The sequence below is a fragment of the Cydia strobilella genome, chromosome 2, assembly GCF_947568885.1.
Source record: "Cydia strobilella chromosome 2, ilCydStro3.1, whole genome shotgun sequence".
Lineage (NCBI taxonomy): Eukaryota > Metazoa > Arthropoda > Insecta > Lepidoptera > Tortricidae > Cydia > Cydia strobilella.
This window is the reverse complement of record NC_086042.1, coordinates 22297359-22321538: the sequence shown is the minus strand read 5'-3', so window position 1 is coordinate 22321538 and position 24180 is coordinate 22297359. Positions and strand designations below refer to the sequence as shown.

General features: G+C 37.7%; 1 protein-coding gene across 1 annotated transcript in view; it reads left to right on the top strand.

The window, feature by feature from the left end:
• Positions 1 to 17721, top strand: part of LOC134754424 (C3 and PZP-like alpha-2-macroglobulin domain-containing protein 8) — a 158882-nt gene extending 141161 nt beyond the window's left edge. The window contains exons 14-25 of the mRNA XM_063690751.1: positions 2961 to 3119; positions 3715 to 3912; positions 7582 to 7807; positions 8439 to 8727; positions 9048 to 9446; positions 10006 to 10115; positions 10269 to 10414; positions 11922 to 12114; positions 12819 to 12975; positions 13872 to 14023; positions 14478 to 14637; positions 14836 to 17721. Of these exons, the coding sequence (XP_063546821.1) occupies positions 2961 to 3119; positions 3715 to 3912; positions 7582 to 7807; positions 8439 to 8727; positions 9048 to 9446; positions 10006 to 10115; positions 10269 to 10414; positions 11922 to 12114; positions 12819 to 12975; positions 13872 to 14023; positions 14478 to 14637; positions 14836 to 16569 (3923 nt within the window). The 3' untranslated portion in view covers positions 16570 to 17721. The remainder of the gene's footprint in view (positions 1 to 2960; positions 3120 to 3714; positions 3913 to 7581; positions 7808 to 8438; positions 8728 to 9047; positions 9447 to 10005; positions 10116 to 10268; positions 10415 to 11921; positions 12115 to 12818; positions 12976 to 13871; positions 14024 to 14477; positions 14638 to 14835) is intronic.
• The last annotated feature ends 6459 nt before the right edge of the window (positions 17722 to 24180 follow it).

The following is a 24180-nucleotide window of genomic DNA, read 5'->3' as shown; positions in this document are numbered from 1 at the left end:
AGCGAAAGTTGGGTATGGCAGAAGAGGCATCAGAGCCAAGTGAATGCAGTGGAAATGAGAGCGTTGAGAAGTGTGTGTGGTGTGAGATTACAAGATAGAATTAGGAACAGTGTGATAAGGGAAAAGTGTGGACTGAGCGAAGATGTAGTGACAAAAATTGAGAAAGGTATGTTGAGATGGTTTGGACACGTGGAAAGAATGAGTGAAAGAAGGCTAACAAAGAGAGTGTATAAGGGAGAGGTAGAAACGGGAGTTGGAAGGGGCAGACCTCGGCGGACTTTCTCTGATCAGATCGGGGAAATCCTGAAGAAAGGCCAGGTCAAGAGCACCCTAAACTGGCGAGCGTGTATGAGGAATGTTATGAAAGTGAAGGAAGCGAAAGAGGTATGTCAGGATCGTAGGAAGTGGAAATCCGTGGTCTCTGCCTACCCCTCCGGGAAATAGGCGTGATTATATGTATGTATGTATGTATGTATGTAAATATAGAAATAAAAATTATCTTCAGAGAACGGGCGCGAATAGAGCATGGAAAGAAATGAAATAGTTTTTTTTACTTACGTACAGGTATGGTATAGTGTTGGATTAAAAATACCGTGTAAACTTAGGAGTTATTTAAATTTTATAGTATAAGAAGCGACTTTATCTAGCCAAAGTGATTTACGGAGTTACATATATCTTTGATTTAGCAAAGAGAATAGTATAGAGGATTATTGTCATAAATTTTGTAGTCAGACTAAATTTACTGCTATCTCTCGACACAGAATTAAAACTAAAAATGAAAATGTATAAAAATATAAAAAAAAAATTATATGCAATATATGGATAAATGTTTTTATTTTTATTTTTTTAGAACGCCATATAACTTTGACCCATGTTCTTTCACTAATATGTGTTAAAATTGTTAAATATCAGACGCTGTCGTCAACGCCATCTACCCGAGTATAGGACAAAGGTGTGCCGCCATCTATTCGAGTATAAATTTTTCTTGATATTCCGAGGCACGTTTTTATCCTTAGGCATTTACTTATCTTTTACGGAGTTACATGCGGTCATTTTAGTTGTCTAAAGTTGACGTGTTAGTGTGACAATTAAGTTTCCACAAAATATATAGGTACCGCCACGTAGGGCCTTCTAGGTCATAAGTCAAAGTCATTAGACCTTTTAATCAATCAAATTTTTTTGTATCTTGATTTAATTATTATGATATGGATTATCTGCACACATAAACATTAAACCCTGTAATAATATAATAGAAACGTAAATGCGCAATTACGCACGAGTATTTTCAGACATCAAAGAACCGATAGCGGGTGCTCTCTGAAATCACGTAAATAAAGCATGCAAAGGAAGGATTTTTGGATTTACTCGAGCGCGGCCAATTAATATATAAGGGATACCTTGCACCCTGTTAAGTACTTACTTCCATCAAATTCAATCCTTTTGTAGGGTTGCGCGTGTAGCGCGTCCGATGAAATTAGTAAAAAATACCATACGAATTAAAGTACGGTAATTTAATTACCTAATAAAAGTAAACATTTTTATACTGTGACAATTTACGCGTAGTTAACGGTGGTTAAGAAGGTTTCAAACTTGCCAAGAAATATTGCCTTTAGTTACGAGATTTGGTTGTCGTGAAAGAAATATCACAGTATATTAAATATATTAAAACGTGTCACTCACATATATTATTTTAATTCGAAAATCGCTCGACATGTTTCTTTCTTTACCCAGGAAATCATCGGAAGCTCGCGTTGGCGGCCCGGCTCCCGGTGATGCTACTACGTGTCGAGCGATTTTCGTCTTAAAATACGTGATTGACCCGTTTTTATATATCTAGATAATATATGTGTGTCTCACGAAAGTTTTGTTATTCAAAATTCACAGTAACGTCAAGAGCTCAAACAAGGGTGAATTGATACACTTGAATATAGTTATATATTTGTTTGATTTTTCCTTTGATTTGGATGGCATTTTAAAATACGAAACCGACGAAGTACGAAATACTACGTTCTTGGATTCGTCCAAACATGGTTTTAGTTTCGACTCTGACTTTGACCGGACTCCGACGGGAACGCGCACAGCGACTGGGCGGTTGCATTTGGTCTGGGACTGGGGAGCTGGTGTTTGAAAGTAGAAATGGGGTAGGAATAAGACTGTAACTTGGAATAGGAATGGAAATGCAAACGGGAAGAGGAGTTGGGGGGAGAATGACTGATGATTGAATTGAATGAATGATTTATAAAATGTTTTTAGAGGGGCATTTGTTTCAGTTGCCCGGATCATGAAGCTTTATAGATAGTTGTGGAGTTTTACATATAAAGTATTTCTATTACATTTATATCAACAATACATTAAAATTAAAAAAAAATTATTTCCTTCATACGAGAAATGCTATTCCATCAAATTTATTCTCGCGTTATTCTCGTGGTATGTTTTACTTCTAAAACCTGTTAAACTTTTTCTACTATACCATTACGACTATGCGGAGGAAATCTATAAGCGGTACTACCTCTACGAACTTCCATTCGCTTTGAATTTCAACGCCTTCAAAGAGTGTATTGACATTGCGATGAATATGGCACTCAATCGTTTTTAAACACGCTATCAGACGCGAATTTCTGAGCTGATATCTGTGTTTATTTTACGTTAATTTCATAGTAATGTACACTACACGAGAAAGTAGTCAACAGCAATCCTAATAAATATAAAAGAAAACTGGTAAGCTGTAAGTGTAAGTATCAGAGACGCAACCTCAGTGAAGTATTTGAAATTTCTTGTTCTCAGAAAGTCAGCTCTGGCTTCGGCCTGGACTGTAGTAGGCTGAACGCGTGACGAAGGATCCTATGTCAAAATAACCCCGTTGGGCATAATTGCAGACATTTTTAAATAAACTGGTCGAATACCAAAACATTTTTTGACAAAAAAAAAACATTCTAAACCTCCATAATTTTTATTTCCAGTGGAAGTGACGGGCTACAGCGCTGACAACTGCTCCGTGTCGTACTCATCATTCAACAACGAGACACTGGTGGGCTCCGTCATCCGTTCCGCGAGCGTCTTAGTTTTACCAGAAGGATTGCACCGGAGTGACACACAGAGCGCCTACTTCTGTGCCAACGGTTAGTGAACACTTGCACTGATCTATGTAATACCAAAGAGGATATAATATTATAGAGCGGTACCGTCATAGTAAATTTTGTAACCACAGTAAATTCACTGCCATCTATCGACACACTTTAAAACTAAAAATGAAGATTTATAAAAATATGATAAAATGTATTTCAATATGAATAAATGTTTTTTTTTTATTTGCATTAATTATTTTTATTATTTTGACCCATGCTCTTTCACTGATATGCGTTAAAATTGTTAAATAACAAGCAAAACCGTCAACGCCCTCTATACGAGAGTAGGCCAAAGGTAGTAGCGACATCTGATCGAGAATCAAATTTTCGTGATTTTCGAGGCACGTTTTTTCCTTAGACTGTATCCATCTATTACGCAGTTATATCTATCTTTGGTAATACTCAACGCTTAAGAACGCGACAATGTTTGGCTTCGTCATCTGGTCAAGAGCAGCAGCTACCTACGAGTACAATTGTCGTATATTTTAAGTCCATTAAGTACGAGTTGGTACGAGTAAGTACTTAGAGCCTGCCATGTTTTGTATATTACTATGAGTACTCTATAACGTAAATTAAATTAAAATTCCAGAACACCTAGCGGTATCATCCCGAGGCTCGTGGGAGTGGCAGTGGGTGGCAGCGCCGCGCAACCGTGCCGGACTAGTGCTGGAGCTACGTGCGCAAGGCTCTGCACACGTCGCGCTGTCTTCTATACGCGAGCCTAATGACGACATGTATCGTGTGGTGTTTGAAAGGAGCCGCGTGTGGATCGCTAGAGGGAAACATGGTGAGTTAGATTTGATATTACCGCGCAAGGCGCCGCGCACGTTGCGCTGTCTTCTGTATGCAAGCCTAATGACGACATGACAGTGTATCGTGTGAAGTGTGATTAATTTCAAACAATCATTACAAGTGAGTTAAATTTAACTTGACGGGCGTAAACCATTTTTTCACTTGTTCTTATCCATAAGAGCAAAGATACCTTTGAGCAAAATATTCAGGATGTTTCCCCTTGAGGTATGGCGCGTTTATTCCCCTGTTTGCCATTCCATTAATAAAATGATGGAGAATGTGCCGGAATTTTTACACAAATCATAACAATGTCTCAAGTCTCAAAGTAAAAGTGAAGATAGGTATCAAAAGCTTAGTTATTATTTCGATACTTTCCATATTAAAATATGCCCACAGGATCCACAAGACCCTTATTAGTAGGGTGGAAAATCAGGTTTTAGGTTACTTCCCGTTCAAGCCATCTCGGATATGGGTATATTTAGTATGATGTCCGAACACAAATAAATATATGAGATAACAAGCGCGAAAATCGCGGAGGTAGTAACTGTTAAATTACCTTAGATATGTATTATATGAATAATTATTTATACTCAAAAAATGCGTGGCCAACCATAAAATATTTTAACCTATCCGAAAGATAAACTCTTTAACCCTCTGCAACTGAGGTGGGATTCTTGTAATTATTCCACTGAGGAGTAGTCTGTCAGACGTGCATTTTAGTTGCTATTATATTTAAAAATAATGAACTACTATAGATGTAAGTGTATTAGTATTACTTTTTAGTAATATATAGAACCGATAAAGGTTAATTTGATGGAATAAAACTCATAAATCAGTAAAATATTCAATATTGTTTATAATCGTCATAATATAGGAATTTTTGACACAGCCCTCTTTAAAAAAATATATAAAAAAACTGAAACATAAAATCAATAATTATGACTTAAATTTACCTTCTTCTGGCATAAAATTAACAATAAAAAAATAATCAAAATAATCCTTAGAGCAATTTTTTTTAATTCAGCCTTAAAATTCGGTCTTGCAGTCTTCGCAAATTTGCGCCGCACACTGCAGACAAATCGGTTTTGCGCAAGAACAACAGGCAAATCTCATTTTCTCATCACCTATTCGAAAAAGGGCTTATTCTTCCCCGCTAGGAGGGATCAAAGCGGCACTTTTCTTCCCTGATAGGAGGGATCAAAGTGGCACTTTTCTGTTCTAGGACACGATTTTTTTTCTTTTTTGCATACTTTTGCATTGCATACTATTTTTTTGTAGGTAATTAATATTTTGGAACATAATAATTTCCTCATAGGTGATGTGAAAAACAGTATGTGTCACATGGTAGCAAAATTATTTCCACCTTGGGCGTTATCACTCTTTTCCCTCACTACGCTCAAGATTCTATTTTAGATCCCTGGCTACTCTCAGCATTCAATTAAAGAATCCTTCGCTTCGTTCAGGAACTTCAGAATTCAATGTACGCCCTCGCCGTAAATATGCAATTTTGTTCCCTTGTGACACAATCTACTATTGCCGCTTCAATTTGCTTGGGCAAATACGACATGGACGACGTAACGACAGGAGATAAATCAATACCTAAAACACGGCGTAAGGTCAGCCCTAATTATCTAGGCAACTTTTCATTATAGACTCTCTGTATCAAGGCAGGGAGCACTAATTCACGAGCCAAATGCAGCACAAAGTCTCCATACAATATACTGAGCTGCACCTAGAAAATATTTTCACAATAATTTACTGAGGTTACGACTGGTAGACACTATGAATATAATTATTTTACTGACGTGACGTATGTGAGACAGTATGGGGTTATAACAATATTACTGACAACACGTCTGCTAGACCCATCACTTATTACTGACCTTACGTCCTGTGGACACCAAACAGCTCTAACTCCACCCGTGAGCATGCCGCAGCTGCCGTCGCTGTACCGGCGGGAGGCGTGCGTCTACGCAGGAAGGTACAGAGACAGACGGAACGATACGCCGCTAAATGGCGACATAGCAACAGCGCGTAGGTATTTTGGTGTCTGTCAGACGTAACGTCAGTTGCAGAGGGTTAAAGTAGTGTAGTAGTTCGTAAAAAAGTCACATCGGACCCGATATAAAGTTGTAAGGGCCAATATTTTGAATTAGGCAACATTCGCAGTGTCTTAAGTCAAAAGTCTTTGACCAGTGTGTGTTGCCAGTGATGACATACGGATCTGAGACGTGGGCGCTAACGATGGGCCTCATAAGAAGGCTCAAGGTCACGCAAAGGGCAATGGAGAGAGCTATGCTCGGGGTTTCTCTGCGTGATAGAGTCAGAAATGATGATATCCGCAGTAGAACTAGGGTCACCGATATAGCTCGCAGAATTGCAAACCTTAAGTGGCAGTGGGCGGGGCACATTGCTCGCAGAACTGATGGCCGGTGGGGCCGGAAGGTTCTGGAGTGGCGTCCGCGTACCGGAAGACGAACTGCCGGTAGGCCTCCAACGAGATGGAGCGACGACCTGGTGAAAGTCGCGGGAATTCGGTGGTTGCGAGCGGCACAGGATCGGTCGGAGTGGCGAGCCTTGGGGGAGGCCTATGTCCAGCAGTGGACGTCTATCGGCTGACATGATGAGGCAACATTCGCATATTTTATACCTTTTATAAAAATCCCTACTTAGTTAATTAACTAGCAACCTACCCCGGCTTCGCACGGGTTACACAAAACCTTAACAAATTATATTAGGTGCACCTTTTTTCAATAATCACTATTAATAGGTGAAAACCGCATTTAAAATCCGTTCAGCAGTTTTTATCGCGGCGGGGAACTTATTCTCATCATCATCCTGCTACGTATGTTCGATTACTTTGTTTAATAAAAGGTGTAGTTATTTACGTGTGTGATCAAAATATACTCGTCGTAACATTTCATATCTAAAATATTTTAAAGTATACAAGGTTCTGCAATCACCTTTTTTATATTACCGGATATGGTGAAAATTTTAATAATAATTTTTCCCTCCTGACATATCCGACCCCTAATATTTCTAGACTATAATGGTGTAGCTTATAACTAGTTTTAAACTTACTCTACTTGACATGTAGAACTATATTTTATTTATTAAGTAATAACTGATTGAATGATGCGCATCAGAAATAGTTGATACAGTGGCCTTAATAAAGATATTGCCGATTTAAAATACGACTATATATATATTTAAAAGTGGAAAAATTACTGCTTTGGGTGAGACTTGAACTCACGGCCTCTGGATCGATACTCCTGCGCTCTGCCAACTGAGCCACCAAGACCTCATCCATAGTCAGCAAATTTTCTCACTCTAGCGACATCTACCGCAAGAGCGTTACACTTCTTAAACGGCCACCGGAGTTCCAAATCATATTGGAAATTCACCAGTTAAGATGTTCTACCCTTTCTAAACTAATTTTTAACAAGCAGAAACGTCTGCGAACGATGCTATTAAGCTTAGAATAAATTAAAAGTGGAAAAAATTACTGCCTTGGGTGAGACTTGAACTCACGGCATCTGGATCGATACTCCAGCGCTCTGCCAACTTTTAAATATATTATAAGCTTAATAGCATAGTTCGCAGACGTTTCTGCTTGTTTAAAAATAACTTATATATCGATTTATGATATATATACATATTTCAGGCTACGACGTACACTTGGCCAGCGCGGAGCAAACTGAAGACGACTCTGAGTGCACGGGCGCGGAATCGTGGTGCGCCTGGTGGGTGTGGTGGGAAGGCGCGCGGCTGTCCGTGGGGCGGGGGGCTGCGCCCTCGGAGAGGAGGCTACTGGTGTGGCCGTTGGCTGCCGATACGCGCGTCAAATTCGTCGGCTTCAGTGCTCTGTGGGGAGACAAGGCTGATTTCAGGTTAGATACTAACCTATTATAGGTTATGTATAATACCTATACAACTTTACTAATGGCTATAATAGTATATAGCCTAACATCACGAAGCAACAAACGTAGAAGAACTATGATATGTGGATGCGGACTCGTTGATGGTGGATTTCAGGTCAGATACTAACCTATACAACTCTAGTAGTAGTATTTAGCGTACCTTCGCCTAGTATCACACAGCAGGAGCAGCAAACGTGGAAAATCTTTGAATATGTGAATGTGGAGTCTTGGTGAGTGTAGCTGGAAGGCGCGCGGCTGTAAGTGGGGCGTGGGGCTGCTCCCTCGGAGCGGCGGCTATTGGTGTGGCCGTGAACTGCCGATACGCGATTCAAATTCGTCGGCTTCAGTACACTGTGGAGAGACTGGGGCTGCTGGCGGCAGCCAATCTGTGGTCGCTGGAAGCAGACACACGTCGTGAAGTTCACTAACTTCAATACGCTGTGGGGAAAAAGAACCGATTTCAGATAAGCTGATACCAAAACGTGTATGTCTTTTATACCTCATATAATATTTATTTTACTGAGACATGAATTGATCTTTACTATTTTCTTCTGTATTAAATAATCGCATTGAACTCTTAATTCTCTAATTTAAATTCCAGAATATGGAACTTCAACGAAGAGGCCGGCTTCTCTCAAGTGTTAGAACTGGGTCTGCCCCACGGCGTGGTACCTGGCTCGGCCAGCGGCACCCTCCTAGTCTCCGGCGGTCTCCACCTTCCCCTATACAGCCTACAGTCAGACCCGAGCGACCAATGGTCTGAGGTGTGGCGAGACTCGCAACTATCTGCGGCTGCTGCTAGCTTGGCCCCGCTGTTGGCATTAGAACACATCCCGCATTTGGTTGACGATGCTGAAAGGGATAGAATATTGAAAAAATTGCCGGAGCAGGTACTGTTTATAAATTTCTCTTATTTTCAGATTATTCTTCCTTCTCGTATTTTCAGATTAACTAATATGTAGAAAGCATTACATTCAATAAAACAAAAGGCACCATTAAATAAAGGATTCAATCAAAAATGTGTTAAGAAACATTTTTGCGACGTGGTTATGAACGCGATGCTAAGCTAGTGCCGTACTCAAGCAAATCACAACCGATTAATATCAATTTCCAGTAATAAACCACTCAGTAGTATGACTCCGAAAAAATAGATTAAAAATCTTCGTAATAGGTCAACTAACGAAATAGATCTATAAAATTATCTTTTCAGGTCCAAATCCTTCTGTCATTCCGCAAAAATGACAATTCGTTTAGTGAGCACCCAGGGATGAGCAGTCACTTGTCAACGATCAAGATCCTAGAAATCCTTACAAAAATACAATCTTACTATCCAATCGACCCAGATCTATTGCAGTCTATTAAAAGATGGATTCAAAACAGGCAGAATCCTGATGGTTCTTTCACACCCTTGGCAGCAGATAAAGAAGTAGATTATTATCCAGCAGAAATAACCAAAACAAATGGCACAGCCAAAGAAGTCGATGTCAATGAGTATTACTATTATGACAAAGATGGCAATATGACGGAGGAAGAAATTGAATGGGAAAGAAGAGTCGAAGTTACTGCAGAGACCTTAGTTGCTTTGCTGGAAGTTGGAGTTGAAAGTCAGGTAAGTACCTAGATAAAATGACTGAACTGCGTTTTTGGAATTTTGAGTGTTTTGACCCCTTTTATTTAAAAGCTATGCATAGATCGGTTTCACGCTAGCGCCGCATCCAATTGCAGCGCCAGTGAAATAACCACATTAAACCTTAAGTTCATAGTAGCAACATGCTTACCATTATACTTAAAAATAAAATCGTATCTGTACAATTACAATTACGGTTCGAAATCGAATGACTAGAAAGGAATGTCAAATGGTTTAACGATTAACACAAGTACAGATGTAGTGAATAATCTTTTGCCATCGTATTTTCTAGGAATCGATCGTAAATATTTGTTATGCTACTTCAGTCAATCTCAGCACTTGTTGTGACACATTAGTACGTTTCTGTAAAAATACGATGGGAAAGGATTATTCATTAAGTACATCTTTAATTTTGTGGAAAAGCTAATAATATGATATTCGGTTCCATTTCCATTGTTATTTAAATTACAAAGCAATTTCTGCCTTGGAGTAGATACCTGGACTCTTCTGTGCTCGTTTAATGTAGAATTTATCGTTTTAGATGGATGCAGAAATCGCAAAACGAGCGCAAACATATTTAGAGAAGAATCTTTACAATCTAACATCTCCCGCTGCACTGGCGGCATCGGTACTGGGACTTGTATTGGCAAGGTAACTATGTTATTATGTATGGATTGGTTACTATTGTAATTTTTACAGAAACATATGTTTTAGACGATCTACAGATTTTTATTGGTTGTACAATTATACAGACATATTTTCCCACTAACGTACTAAAATGTCTTTGAATTTATCTTTTTACAGGAGTCCAATTGTTCCGGAGGCTTTGTTGATTCTGAGGAACGCTTCAACCACTGAAGAAGGCGAATTCGGTTGGCCGGCGCCCAGGAAGGATGCTGCTGATTGGCTCTTGGAAGAAACGTCCAGAAGTATCAAGACAACATCATACGGTAAAAAAAACATATCATTGTTTTATAGTTTATGTGGTCTACATACCTATATATTTTTATTTCAGCACGTACATAAACCAAAAATAATTTACAAGAATCTTTAAAATTTAATTTCAATTGATAAAATCTCCACAGACTAGTGTTTAATGACTCATCTAAGTCGGTCTTCATATTTCTTATTGGATACCAATGATTTCAAAGTAAAGATAAGCCCATGCATATAATTCCGACCGAACATTCTCGTTAAGCAAAACACAGCGCCATCTGTTGTATACTGCGTAAACTACATGGCCGATGGTTATAGCAAAGAAAATTTATTTGAAAAATGCCCAGATACATTCAATTATTTTGGTCAGAGACATACATTAAAGTAGACTGCACTCTCGCCTCCAAAAAACGTGTCTACAAAAATAGCTTGAGGGAGACCTTAGTGCCTTACTTTAGGGCGACGATGAAGTGACAATTGACAACGTGACCGTACTAGTTTATTAACTTCACTTAAGATTATTAAGTAGGAATAAGCGGGAGTTAAAACATATTAAAATGTAATTAGAATTTTAGAATGATTCACGGTTAGTTTCAACTAGACTTATATTGATTTTTAAATAATACAAAAGGTACTCACGGTCTATATCCCGGTTAATATAAGTCTATGTTAAAATGTGTTAGATAAATACATAATTTTTAGTTACATACAACATAGTTCATAACCATATAAACTTTATTTTTACTGAATGTCAACATATGGTCTTTGTTTTACGTGCGCCGACTTGCCGAGCTAGGTCAACCGACCGTTATAATGAAACAAAAATAATCGCTTATAATTTGTTTTAAGCAAGAAATTAATGTAATCTTAAATGATTTACCGATGATATGAAATCTCATAAGTGTATTTGATTTTTCTGTAATAGTTTTGACACAATTAGGCATTTTCAAAAATTGGGAATGTTTTTGGGTGTTGGGAAATTACGAGACTCATTTCCACTGCGCTATTCGCCACACAACTGAGCGCAGGGGTGCCAAATCGCATTTAATATCAATATTAAATGCTATTTTGACACCCAGGTATTGGCCCTATTCTTAGTGCTCGTGAGGACAATCTTTACGAAATAATATATATGTCCATGTTGGATGCGGATCCGCACTACAGATGTGCTAGTTGCGGGAAGTTTTCAAAAAGTTGTAAATGTTTTTGGAAATTTTAAGAAAATTTCACAGGAAACAAAAGAAAACTTTTATTTTGGATTGAACATACGTTTTTAGTGTTTTAGTGCGCCACTGATTTATTGTTTTTTTCATTTCGGAATTACTCGAATACACCTTATGCCCTTGGCTGCAAAATGTTTACAATACCGTAAAAAAATCTAATTTACATTTAACATCCAAAAAAATTACAAAAACACTTAATCTTCTCCCTACTCGTCTCATTCTTTTTTTTAAGCTAGTAAATATTATACATAGTCTGGAATGTAATTAAGAAGTGACACTGTGATCTTCACATTTGCAGAGGCAGTGACAATGGAGCAATACGTAGCGGGCGTCCGGGTGTTGCTAGCGGCGTGCGCGCGCGGCGCCCTTGCCGAGGGCGAGGCGGCCGCGCGGTTCCTGTACTACAGGGCCTCTACACTGCAGCGCCATCCCAGCCTCGCTTACCAGGCCACTAAGGCCGCTGCGCAGTACGCTGCACTAGCTCATGACAGGTAGGTCAATCCCTATCACAGAAGCCGTAACATTCGAGCAATACATAGCAGGCATAGGGCGAGGCGGTCGCGTGGTTCTTGAAATACCGGGCTTCTACACTTCAGCGCCATCCCAGTCTCGCCTAGCACGCCACTAAGGCGGCTACGCAGTACGCTGCAGAAGCTCATTACAGGTAGGTCGTACGCAACAATCCTTTACCAATCCCTATCACAGAGGTAGTAATATTGGAGCAATACAGCATACATATATAGGTACATACAATAAAGCATACTTTTACACAGCAATAAATCTTTCTTTTTTTTCGTCTGCACGCATCCCCATTAAGACAGTGAAGCATCGACTTATATAGTATTACTTCGTAAAGATGGGCCTTACGAGCACTAAGAATGGTGCCAGTTCAGTGGTGTCACTTTGGGTGTCACGCACGAATTTGAACCAATCGTGCAGTCAACTAGTTGAAACCAATCGCGCGCGTAATGCAAACTCATCAAGCAATCTCGTTGTAGTATTCCACCCAGGCACACCAAACGAGAATGTTCGGTCGAAATTTTATGAACCTATCTTTAATTTTGAAATCATTGCAATAAAGTCAAATTAACGTTATGAATGGTGACTGACGGTTTGGAGCAACCGACCCTAAGGAGCTCACGTCACGGCGTGACTCACTGATTGAGTTCTGGACACATTTTTATTTTTGTCACAGGCACCGCGCTCTGACGGTGTCCCTGGCAACAGCCGGAATGGAGCTGACGGACACCCTGGAATTGCGCGCGCGCTCCATCCCGCGGCCGCTGCAGCTGCCGGGGCTGCCCACTAAAGTGTTCGTGTATGCTACCGGTGCCGGCTGTGCCACAGTCCAGGTGATTTACCCTTACCATTTAGTCCAGTCTGTAGCTCTCACTGTACGCCACTACCTTCCTACCTTGGAAGAAATAAAAAAAAGCGAAGCCAAGTTTTGAAAATTTCGTTTGAATTTATACTTAGGATTCTTAATAAAAAGATTATGTTTTTTTTAGTATGAAAAGCGGAGGTTGTCAGTTCACGCTGTATAATACTTATCCAATAAATTGCTTACCTCCAAATTTAATACTTAAGAGTCCCCGGCAAGCTCGGCTGAATTTCACCTTCCCTTACAAACGGAGTTTCGTTCTCATTTTAAAACTACGTGTTGGATTGAAACGAAACTTTGCATATACAATAACATGAGGTATATCTAGGTTAATGATTTAGTTTATATAGCTCCAGTTTATAAAACAAACGTAATAGAGCAAAAGCAAGTTTTGTATGAAAACTTAAATTCGGTGTTTTTTTTTACTATGGTATCTAAAGCTACATAAGCTAATTACAGACCTAGATATACCTTATCTTATTGTAAGCACAAAGTTTCAGATCAATTTAGCTAGTCGTTTTATAATGAGAGCGTAACTACGTTTGTATGGAGAACCGAGCTTGCCGGGGACTCTTAATCCTTATTGAAAAGATTGTCTTGAAAACTTGCGTTACCTTACATGAGAGCTCAGTATAGGTACAAACAGCAACACTTTTAACTATCCATCGGTGGGCCTTATGTAATAAGGTTTACGAACTGTCAGTTAACAGTGTGGGCGATGGTACATTCGACATCAGGAGTAATTGATAAAGATATAATTATGAGCACGCATGAGAGAGTGTTTATAGTTAGATACCTATTTATGAGCGTGACAACGTAGTTTTATGCTTACAAGCTCAAAAATATAATTCTAAAACTTTATTGCAGGGTACCATAGCATACTCTACGTATACACCGAAACCAGAAAACGCTTTGCTAAATATACAGGCTGCTATCATTGAGGAGATCCGACCAGAAAGAAGTAGCTTAGAAGATCTACAAGGAAATCTGCCAACTATAATTGTCAAGACGTGTTTCCGGTAAATATTCGAAGTAACACTTTTGAAATATAAACATACCCCGGCTCCGGTCTACCGGGGGCAGTTATAGTTTGACGATAATATTTAAGTATTTAAAGTTTTGTACTGACAACACTTTAAATGCTACTTAATACTTAATACTTTTTGGTTTTGTTTTGTAGTCACTGGACTCGAGTCCATGTCAAATGTTGGTCATTTATAGTTTCGATAAGAATAAATTAAAACGGTTTGAAAGTAAGTAGGTCATGAAGGAGATCACGCCTTAATTAATAATGTTTAATTCAAGAAGTAGTCACATTTGTTATTATGATTTAGAAATTGCCTCATATCGATAACACTTGAGTCGACATTTGAGTAATCACTAGCATATTTTTGCCCCAATCTGATCGGGGTTTGAATATTAAATTCATTAAGATTTAAAGTGGTTTTATAAACTCATTGTTGCTATTTTTAGGTGGAAAAGTAAAGAACGGTCGGGCATTCTGCGTCTCGAAGCGTCTCTATTCTCTGGGTATGAACTACATTCCGTCAACCCAGTTGTACTCGATGGAGCAACTTTTGCTGATTTGCACTATGGATCAAGAGGAGAGTCTGTGTGGTTCGTCTTTGCTAATGTAAGTTACCTATATATAGCGTTATTGTACGCGTTACTGGCCTAAATTAGATATGAATCTGTCATTTTGACTTATGTATTTGTAAGAAAGGAATAAAACACATTTTAACAAAATCAGGCCCGTAATGATTTATGAATAAGGGGGTTAGATTTTATTCAATTCATTAACATCATCTAATTTTTTGTTCAAATATTCCAGATAAGTTCGACCTGTCCAGTTTGTGTGACTTATGAAGCAAGATCGAAATTTATAATCAGCAGTCTACGCCCTGCCTTTGCTAAAATATACCCCTCAACTAGACCTGACCTCGCCGTTGAAACATTCTTCCACGCTAGACCTGGCAGTCCACTACTACGAGGAATAACGGATGACGACTTCATTACTTGGTTTGATAAAACAGAACTAGCAAGCCTCAAAACGAATGCTAATATCGATAATATTTGTGAATGTGGACGTATATGTAGTAGAGACTATGAATTCAAAAGAACTAATGAAGCTATTCATTATAACAAAACAGCCCAGAAACAAATTGAGAAAGAACCCGTACTTGTAACTAAGACTTTGACTACAACCCAACAACAAACTTCTTCTCAACGACCTGTTACGATGAAAACAACTTCTATTGGACAAGAAACTACTAAGCTGGAATCAACTACCGAACAAGAAGCCACTACCGAACAACATACGCCTACCGAATACCAAACAACAGTTGAACAACAAGTTTCCACAGAACGGTCGCAGAAGCTTATAACAGAACATGGACTTACTACGGGTTTATCGACATCAGAAGACAAAACTCAATTGACATTTGTAAAGGAAATTCTATTAGGACATGTGACAACTTCGCAAAATATTGTAAACACTAAATTACGCGATAACAATATTAAACAAGCAGACAATCCTATTATAATACCGACAGCTATGTACATAAATAAATCACATTATGAAATGATCAGAAATGATATATTACCGCTTACACCAAAAACAAATGGCGAACTGATTGTTCAAAAACTGCCAATGTCTAAATTAATTAACAAAAAGGAAGAAATAAAAAAAAAACCTCTTCCTAGGCGAAAAGGTACCCTAAAAGCAACTTATGGTGACAAACAAGACAAACTCTTTGCAAAAATAAAGTCTTCTAATATTAGTGTCTCAGTAGCAAGCACTACTGACACTCTACCCCAGGTTTATACATCAAAAGTAACAATTAAACCTATTACACATCTGAACACAAATGACGACGTCAGCAAAAAGTTAGTCCATGATAATAATGACTTTTTAGATAAAAAAGCTGTTACAAAAAAGAAATCATATATAAATCCAGATATGCCGCCATCCAAGTCGATTCATCCGTCTTTTGGGTATTTGCCTAATGTGACATTATCACCTGCTTCTGCTTTAACTAAAACATCGGTACCTCATACGATAACTGCAATAACTAACAAGAATATTAAAACAATGCACGACCGAACTGTTAAACCTAAAACAAAAACGCAATTAAAGAAGCCGTCAATTAAAGCAAGTCACAATGTGACAGAAAATAGTGTAAAGAATGACACAGCAGACAACAGTCAGATAAATAACAAAAATAATAAAAATATTTCTCTAGATAAATACTACACAAAGACATTGAAATCGATCAATAAAGAAATCCATAAAATACCAATTACACCAATATCAGAGACTTCAAAAACTTTAGCTGGAGTACCTAAAACTGACATTGCTCCAGAAAATCGGGGAGGTTTTGAAATTTTGGACAAAAACAGTCTGTGGGAGCTCCTCAAAGAAGGACCTGACACTGAACTCTCCAAATTAGATGATAAGTTACAAGTACATAACAGACTTAATTCCCTTGCACAAAGCGTGTTAAATTCTACTCACTATGAGTCAAAAGATGAACAAGATATGTCAAACGACAATCGGTCATTATAAACTTTATTGTTATATATTGTGTAAGGCACAAAGATGTCAGCGTAATATTTTTGTAACACACTGATGCCATTTAGCTTATCGAAACCCTGTACTGAATTAAAATTGTTAATAATAGGTACCTACCTACTTAATGTTCCGATCGATACGCACTCAGAATCTCCTGACGCACTCAATCTTATTGTTGATTGTAAGAACGATGTATTTTGCACTCATTGTTTATATACTTTAGGAGGTAAATGTGTGTCAATGTAAATATTAATAATAAGGTATTTTAACATTAAGAAGCGCGCTGTGTGACTTAAAATTAAGTTAAATCTGAGAATACTATGGTTTATAATCATTGCTCAAAGCCCTAGATAAGCTTTTATTTCGTTTCCTGTAGTCTTAGATATTAGCCTTGCCAAACTAAAATTAACTGCTGCTTCGTAGTATTCCAGGACTACCTATCTAGAGTAAACGCTGAAATAAATAGAGAGCTAGGATCGCTAATGACTCGTAGGGCTACAGATCGACGTTTTTTCCAGTTCTATATGATAATTTTAGAATTTATATAGATATATTTACCCGGTTGTAATCTTAGTGCTTAAAGTAGATATTATACTTTGTAAATATCAAAATCCAAACAGAAATGATTGTGACTCTAACCTGAAATAGGATTTATTTCCAATGAGTTTTCTTAGACTTACCGTTTAGTATAAATATAAAAAAATAGTGTCCTAGAGAATGTAATTAATGCTAACGCCCCAGAATTTCCATCCGTCTAATCTATCGTCTTCTGTATCTATTGTATGTAAAATGTAGTTTCTCACCCTAGCCACGTAGACCTTAAATGTATTTCTTTGAAATTGTAATTGAATAACGCAATAAAAATGATCGATTACATTAAAATACTAACGAAGTTACTGAAAGCTAACTAAATACCTACAGTTACAATATGAGAATCAATACGTGAAAATATATGTCACTTCGCCAAAGAAACTTATTGCCCATTGCTACCGCTGCCGTTGTTTACTTACAATTTCCATTTTGTAGTGAGACTGATTTTACCTAAATATTTTGATGTGTGCTTTGAGCCCTTTATAAATATACATATATTTGTTAGCTTTCTGTTTAGTTAACAATAACTATCTTCCTAACTTAATTCATACCCTTTAAGTATTCTTTATGTCTATATCCTTTAAGTCTGCTTTATCATAAGTCACAAATTGATTAAAACATTTATTATGTTAAGTATATACCTGTACGTTTTTTAGATTTATTTTTCCCTTGTATTCTTGTAAGACATGTTTTTAAATGAATTTTAATTGTATTTGGTGAATTTTTATGTTTTTTAAATACTTTAATTTCAAAATTGTTTTTTATTATTTAATTATGTGTAAATGTATGGTTGTATAAAACACTAGGTGCTTGAGCGAAGGATTCCCGTCAATTTGAAACTTGTAAAAATATTTCAACAAGTATGTTTGTATGTTTGTATAGTTTTAATGAAAACATGAATTAATATTTGTGCTTACCAAATAAGCTAGATATTCTTTAAGATACTTTTCACCACACCAGCTGGTAAAGGCTCTCTAGGTTGTTCAAAAACTGATAAGAAAGTTGCATTTTATTCACATGTGAGGCAAATTTTGAGTTGTTTTCTTATGTTTGCTGGTAGAATTGACTTTTAAATGACGATTTTTGAATGATAAATATTTAATAACATTTATTTTGAATCGATTTGCTTTGATTTTGTTTGATATTTTACAGTTAGTATTGCCCTTGTGTTGGTGTGGTGAAAATTTTTGAATTTCACTCGGTGGCAAAATTTGTTTAACCCTCGTGCCTTGAAACCCTAGCAACGCTCAAGGTTCCATTATTCGAACCTCTCGCTACGCTCGTGGTTCAATTTTGGAATCTTTCGCTTGCTCGGGTATCAATATTAGCACAAGCGGTTAAACAACAACTTTGCCCCTTGTAAAACAAATAACTATTGATGTACTGACACAGATTAATAAATAGTAATTAATAAAATTATTACACCAAGTCATTCATTTGTTTTATTTTTCTACTCTAGCACTTATCTGTCAATTAAATGACCAAATCAAATTTATGTACATATATGTATGTGTTATAATATAAATGCGAAAATAACTCTGTCTGTCTGTCTGTCTATTTCCTCTTCACTCTTCAACCTGCTGAACCGATTTAGATAATATTTAGTACGCAGTCTCGGGACAGGACAAGATAACGGGGTGAAAGGGGAGTGGGATTTATTATGTATAAGTGGGATAAGGACGTTTTTGTATTCAAGTGAAAAAATTAATTGTTTTCGTATTCAAGTGGAAAAATTGATATTTGTTTTACATGGTGGCAAAGTTGTTGTTTTACCGCTCGTGCTAATATTGATACCCGAGCAGGCGAAAGATTCCAAAATTGAACCACTAGCGTAGCCAATGGTTCGAAAAGTGGAATCTTGAACGTTGCGAGGGTTTCAAGGCCACTCGTGTCGTTAAACAAATTTTGCTGCCGAGTGAAACATTAATTTTTCACCACACCAACGCGAGCATCTGCACTGTAAAACACTAAACAAAATCAAACCAAATCAAATTCAAATGAAGTTATTAAATATTTTTCATTCAAATTCATCGAACTGCCTGTTGTTACCTTCATCCAATTGTCTTTGTTTATGTTTCTGTACACTGTACACTATGTAAGGTACGTAATGAAGTGTATTGTAGGTATTGTATTCTACGAGCCAACATAAGGAAACAACTCAAAAATTACATCAAACTAAGTACTTTGCCACATATGTGGATAATACGCAACTTTCTCATCAGTTTTTGAACAATTAAATCTTTACGAGCTGGTGTGGTGATATAGTAGATTGTTAATCAAGGGATGAAAGGCACTCATTTCTGCCGAGGTATTTTGGCGCTCGAACGCAGTGTAACAAAATCGTACTTCGAATGTTAAATGCTCTAGTGCAGACACGTATAATTTTCTGCACACCTTTTAGAACAACAATGAGTCAATGACCCTCTTTCAGAGCATGAGAAAGAAAAATCATTATTACTGTATGTTTCAATAATTTCGCGCTTCTGCAAAACAGCATGCGAAAACCAATAAACTACGACAAATGAAAAAAGTACAACATTAAAAACTTTCGGGGTTGGATGCATACATAACATAATTTGTTTTCATCACACTTGCTCAAAAAAAATCTTGTTTCATGCAAGTGTACTGATGAAGGACAAAGGCCTATATTATTGTTCCCGCGGAAGTTATGGATTAAAAAAGACCGGACAAGTGCGAGTCGGACTCGCCCACCGAGGGCTCCGTACTTCTTAGTATTTGTTGTTGTAGCGGCAACAGAAATACATCATCTGTAAAAATTTCAACTGTCTAGCTATCACGGTTCATGAGATACAGCCTGATGACAGACAGACGGAGAGACGGACAGCGGAGTCTTAGTTGACCGAAGCGTAGCGAAGGTCTACGGTTTGACTCGGGCATTTTGCTTTTGTATGTCCGGATGTTCTGAGTTTAAGCGTAGGCGACGTTTAAGGTTAATAATTGCTCAAGTTTAGGTTCTAAGTCAAGTTTAGTATCATTTTCAACTAAATCAAAGATGTAGACGTAAATTTCATCTAAATCGGTTCAGCGGTTGGTTATTGATTCCTCATAAAAATTTCCACCTCCCTTTTCGCACCCCTAAGGGATGATTTTTGGGATAAAAACTATCCTATGTTCTTCCCTGGGACTCAAACTATCTCTATACCAAGGGTTACCGCCGTTTAGCCAAAATATTTTTCGCCAAATTTCACTTCCCAACAAACTTATGGCATCAGTTTCATTTCCCAAATGAAATTTTAGCAAGTTTTTATTTCGCAACCATTTCATTTCGCAACCCCATAGTTGGCAAATGAAAATCACGTACAAGGTTGGGTTAGGTTAGGTTGGATTATGTAAAGTTGGGAAATGAAATTCGGCCAAATGAAACTTTGGCGAAAAGTTGGTTGCCAAGTGAAATTCTGCAATGCAATTTTCGGCGAAAAGGCAGTAAACCCTATACCAAATTTAAACTAAATTCTTAAATCCATTCTTGGGTCCTAAAGACCAATCCTGCCAAAATAAATCTCTTGTTCACGCAACGCTGTATTTTAATACCAGCACACTCCACTATGTAGGTACGTAAGTATACTTCACTTACTTTTCTATGTTTTAGAGTTGCTTGATCTTATTTGATGTCTTTACAAACAATGAAATATGACAAAGGCTTATTCCAACGGTTGAACACAGAAAATTGACCTATTTTGTTTCGGTTTATTTCCTCTTCTTACGAGTTTTCCAGTCTGATGAACCTATCTAGGAGTTTACTTCTTTGATTTATCAACGATTCATGCCGATTGTATTTTTAGATCTTTTTATTATATTTGTAGAGCATCTACAGTAGTCAACATGTTTTGCTTAATTTTATTATGGTACGCCTTTGCTGTTCGTAGCCATGATTAAACAAAAATGTGTATCAAATGAGACTGATAGGACAAATATCGTTTGTTTTTTTTAATAGGCGTATTGGCAGAATGTCATTCCGAACCAAGAAGCAATAGTTTTTTTTAATGGCTGAATGCCATGATGCTGTGTCACAAATATATGTAAATTGGAAATTAAAAAAGAGCCACTTCCCGGCTTTGTATGAAATTTCATTACAGACCTCTCGTCTAGCCGCGCCTGAGACTTGACACTTCCCAGCCGTAATATGAAGAACATAACTGTTATGATATGCTGTTACTGCTGTGTGTTGTTGCTGTTATTTCATTGCATGTTTGAGAAATAGTACATTACTACAGAGGCCGGGAAGGAAGGGGCTGCCGGCCGAATAGAATATACGGCCGAACGTAGTGAGGCCGCGTAGTTATGAGGCCGACAACCCGTATTCACGCCGATGTATGTATAGTGCTTTTCTCAAACCCGGCTACCATCCCCCCCACACAGTCCTACCGCTCTAATGCCATAGAGCCCAAGTCAGGTTAAAAAAGTTTTTTTCTAATAGGCGTATTGGCAGAATGTCATAAACGAACCAAAAAGCAAATATTGCTTATAGTTTTTTTTAAATGGCTTAATGCCATGATGCTGTGCCACAATTATATGTGAAATAGAAATTAAAAAAAGCCACTTCCCGGCCTAGGCCTGCAACTTTGTATGAAATTTCATTACAGTCCTCTCGTCTAGCCGCGCCTGAAACGTGATACTTCCCAGCCTAATATAAAGAACGTAATATCAATATTACATAGCATGTTGGAGAAAAACAATAAACGTGTCGTTTGAATGGGCAGCTGTGAAATGCTCGATCTCCTAAAATTGTTTTTGTTTGAGCTACATTGGTCTATTTTTGTGTCATTTTACCGACGAAAAAAAAACCGGCCTAGTGCGAGTCGGACTCGCGTTCCAAGGGTTCCGCACATTACACAATTTTTAACAATATATACGTGAGTGAAATGTTTTAAAAAAATCCGTAGGGGTCAGATCAAAAACTAAATAACTAAGTCCGACTCACGCTTGACTGCACATTTCTAATAGGTTTGTGTGTGTGTGTGTGTGTGTGTGTGTGTGTGTGTGTGTGTGTGTGTGTGTGTGTGTGTGTGTGTGTGTGTGTGTGTGTGTGTGTGTGTGTGTGTGTGTGTGCGTGAGAACTATTTTGTGTATTTTTTTTTTCAAAATTTTTGACCCAGTAGTTTCGGAGATAAAGGGGGCCGGGATTGTAATTTTTTGGCTATTTTATTAAATAACTTCTAAATTATTTATTTTTTAAATTACAAAAAAATATATTTCAGATTCTCACATGAATGAAAGACATTTGATAATATATGTAACACGATATAGTTTAAAAAACTTTTTTTTAATTTTCTCATTTACCCCCAAAAGTGGCCCCCATATTTAAAATTAATTTGTTTACGTTACATGTCCGTCTTTGGGTTACAAATTTCCATATGTGTTTCAAATTTCAACTTAATTGGTCCAATAGTTTCGGAGAAAATAGGCTGTGACAGACGGACAGCCGTCAGACAGACAGACGCACGAGTGATCCTAGGTATAGGGGCTCCATTTGTTCCTTTTGAGGTACGGAACCCCAAAAACAATCGTGTCAAGCTGCCCCAATTCCCCTTTTCTACTTTACACTAGTTAGGTGGCAGAACTAATTTTAACCATTTAAACATCTTCACGAGTATTTATTTGTTATTTACCAAAAATACTTAGAACTAATAACAATTTATTATATTTATGCAGGTAAATAAACAACCGTTTCTTTAAAAGATCAATAGTAAAAAAAACGGTTGTTTGTTTACCTACACAAAGTTTAATTGTCTAAGTCAGGTTTTAATTAAGCAATTTTACAAGCGCGTTTGTCTTGGACATTATACCTCAGCCCTGCTCAAAAGCAGATTTTTCACTTTAGATAGGTTATAAAAATTACGTAGAATCCACAAAGTTTCTGTAAAGACTAAAGGAGTACGGAAGTTATTTTCTGGGCGTTACGAGCGCGAAGCAAATCTTCCTTTGGCTTCTAGGTCAGATAACAAGTGTAGCAGTTTTGATGCTTTGGTCCATTTTAAAGGTAAGCCTCCCCAGACCTTTACATCTCTATGTCAATTTAAATTTGTAACTTAGTTATTTATAAGTAGTTATTAAGTTATTTATAATTATGTTGTGATTATGTGGCGCTATGCCGTCTTTAATGTAACATACGAGCACAAATGTTGTATCTCACTGAATTAATTTACTTTATACTAGCTGTGCCCGCGGCTTCGCCTCCGTGGAATTCGGTCTGTGTCAGTAAGCGGCTAATTCACCCCTAATTTATCTCCCTCTCCCCTGGAGGCGGAATTTTTAGTAAAGTTGACAGATGGATACGCTAGAGGACTGTAGTCCAGGTAAAATATTTTACAATTAAAAATAAAACTACACTCCAAAATAAATATTTTTTTGCCCTTATTCAAATTTTTGACGTAATTTTAAACGACATAGTCGTAGGTGTATATCGAACGATACAGTACCATTTTTGTATTTTTACGTCCTTGACTGCACCTATCCAAATCATGTCCATGGCAAATATCATCCAAATCGCTCCTCCAGTCAAATCAGTCTAAGCATGACGCCGGCGGCGCGCAGCGTCTGCCCCTACGACTTGTTGTTGGTCATGGCGAAGCAGACGCTCACGGGGACCTATAGGCGCTTGAAGCGGAACGGGAAGTTGCTCGGGATGAGGGGGATGCGCGGGATGAACACGGCTTCTCCGGCGCCACTCTCCTTCAGGATCTGCGCCTACATATGTATTGCGTACGATGTCTTTGGGATCACAATCGAGACTCGCGCTGGCTTGCCGTTTCAGCCGAAAGCGAAGCGACCTGCCTGGCTAGAGCTCCACTGAGTCTCTCACTTTTTGTGTTTTCACTACGGAATGGTGTCATTTTGACATCATAAATGAATTCGGCATACCCGATTTATAGAAAAACGATACCTAACTTGGCCTAGTAGCTTAAATGATATAGTTATCAAGATAAAGTTTTTAATCCCTTTTTCACCACCTTGGGGGATGAATTTTTAAAAACGCTGAATGTAATTTTCTTG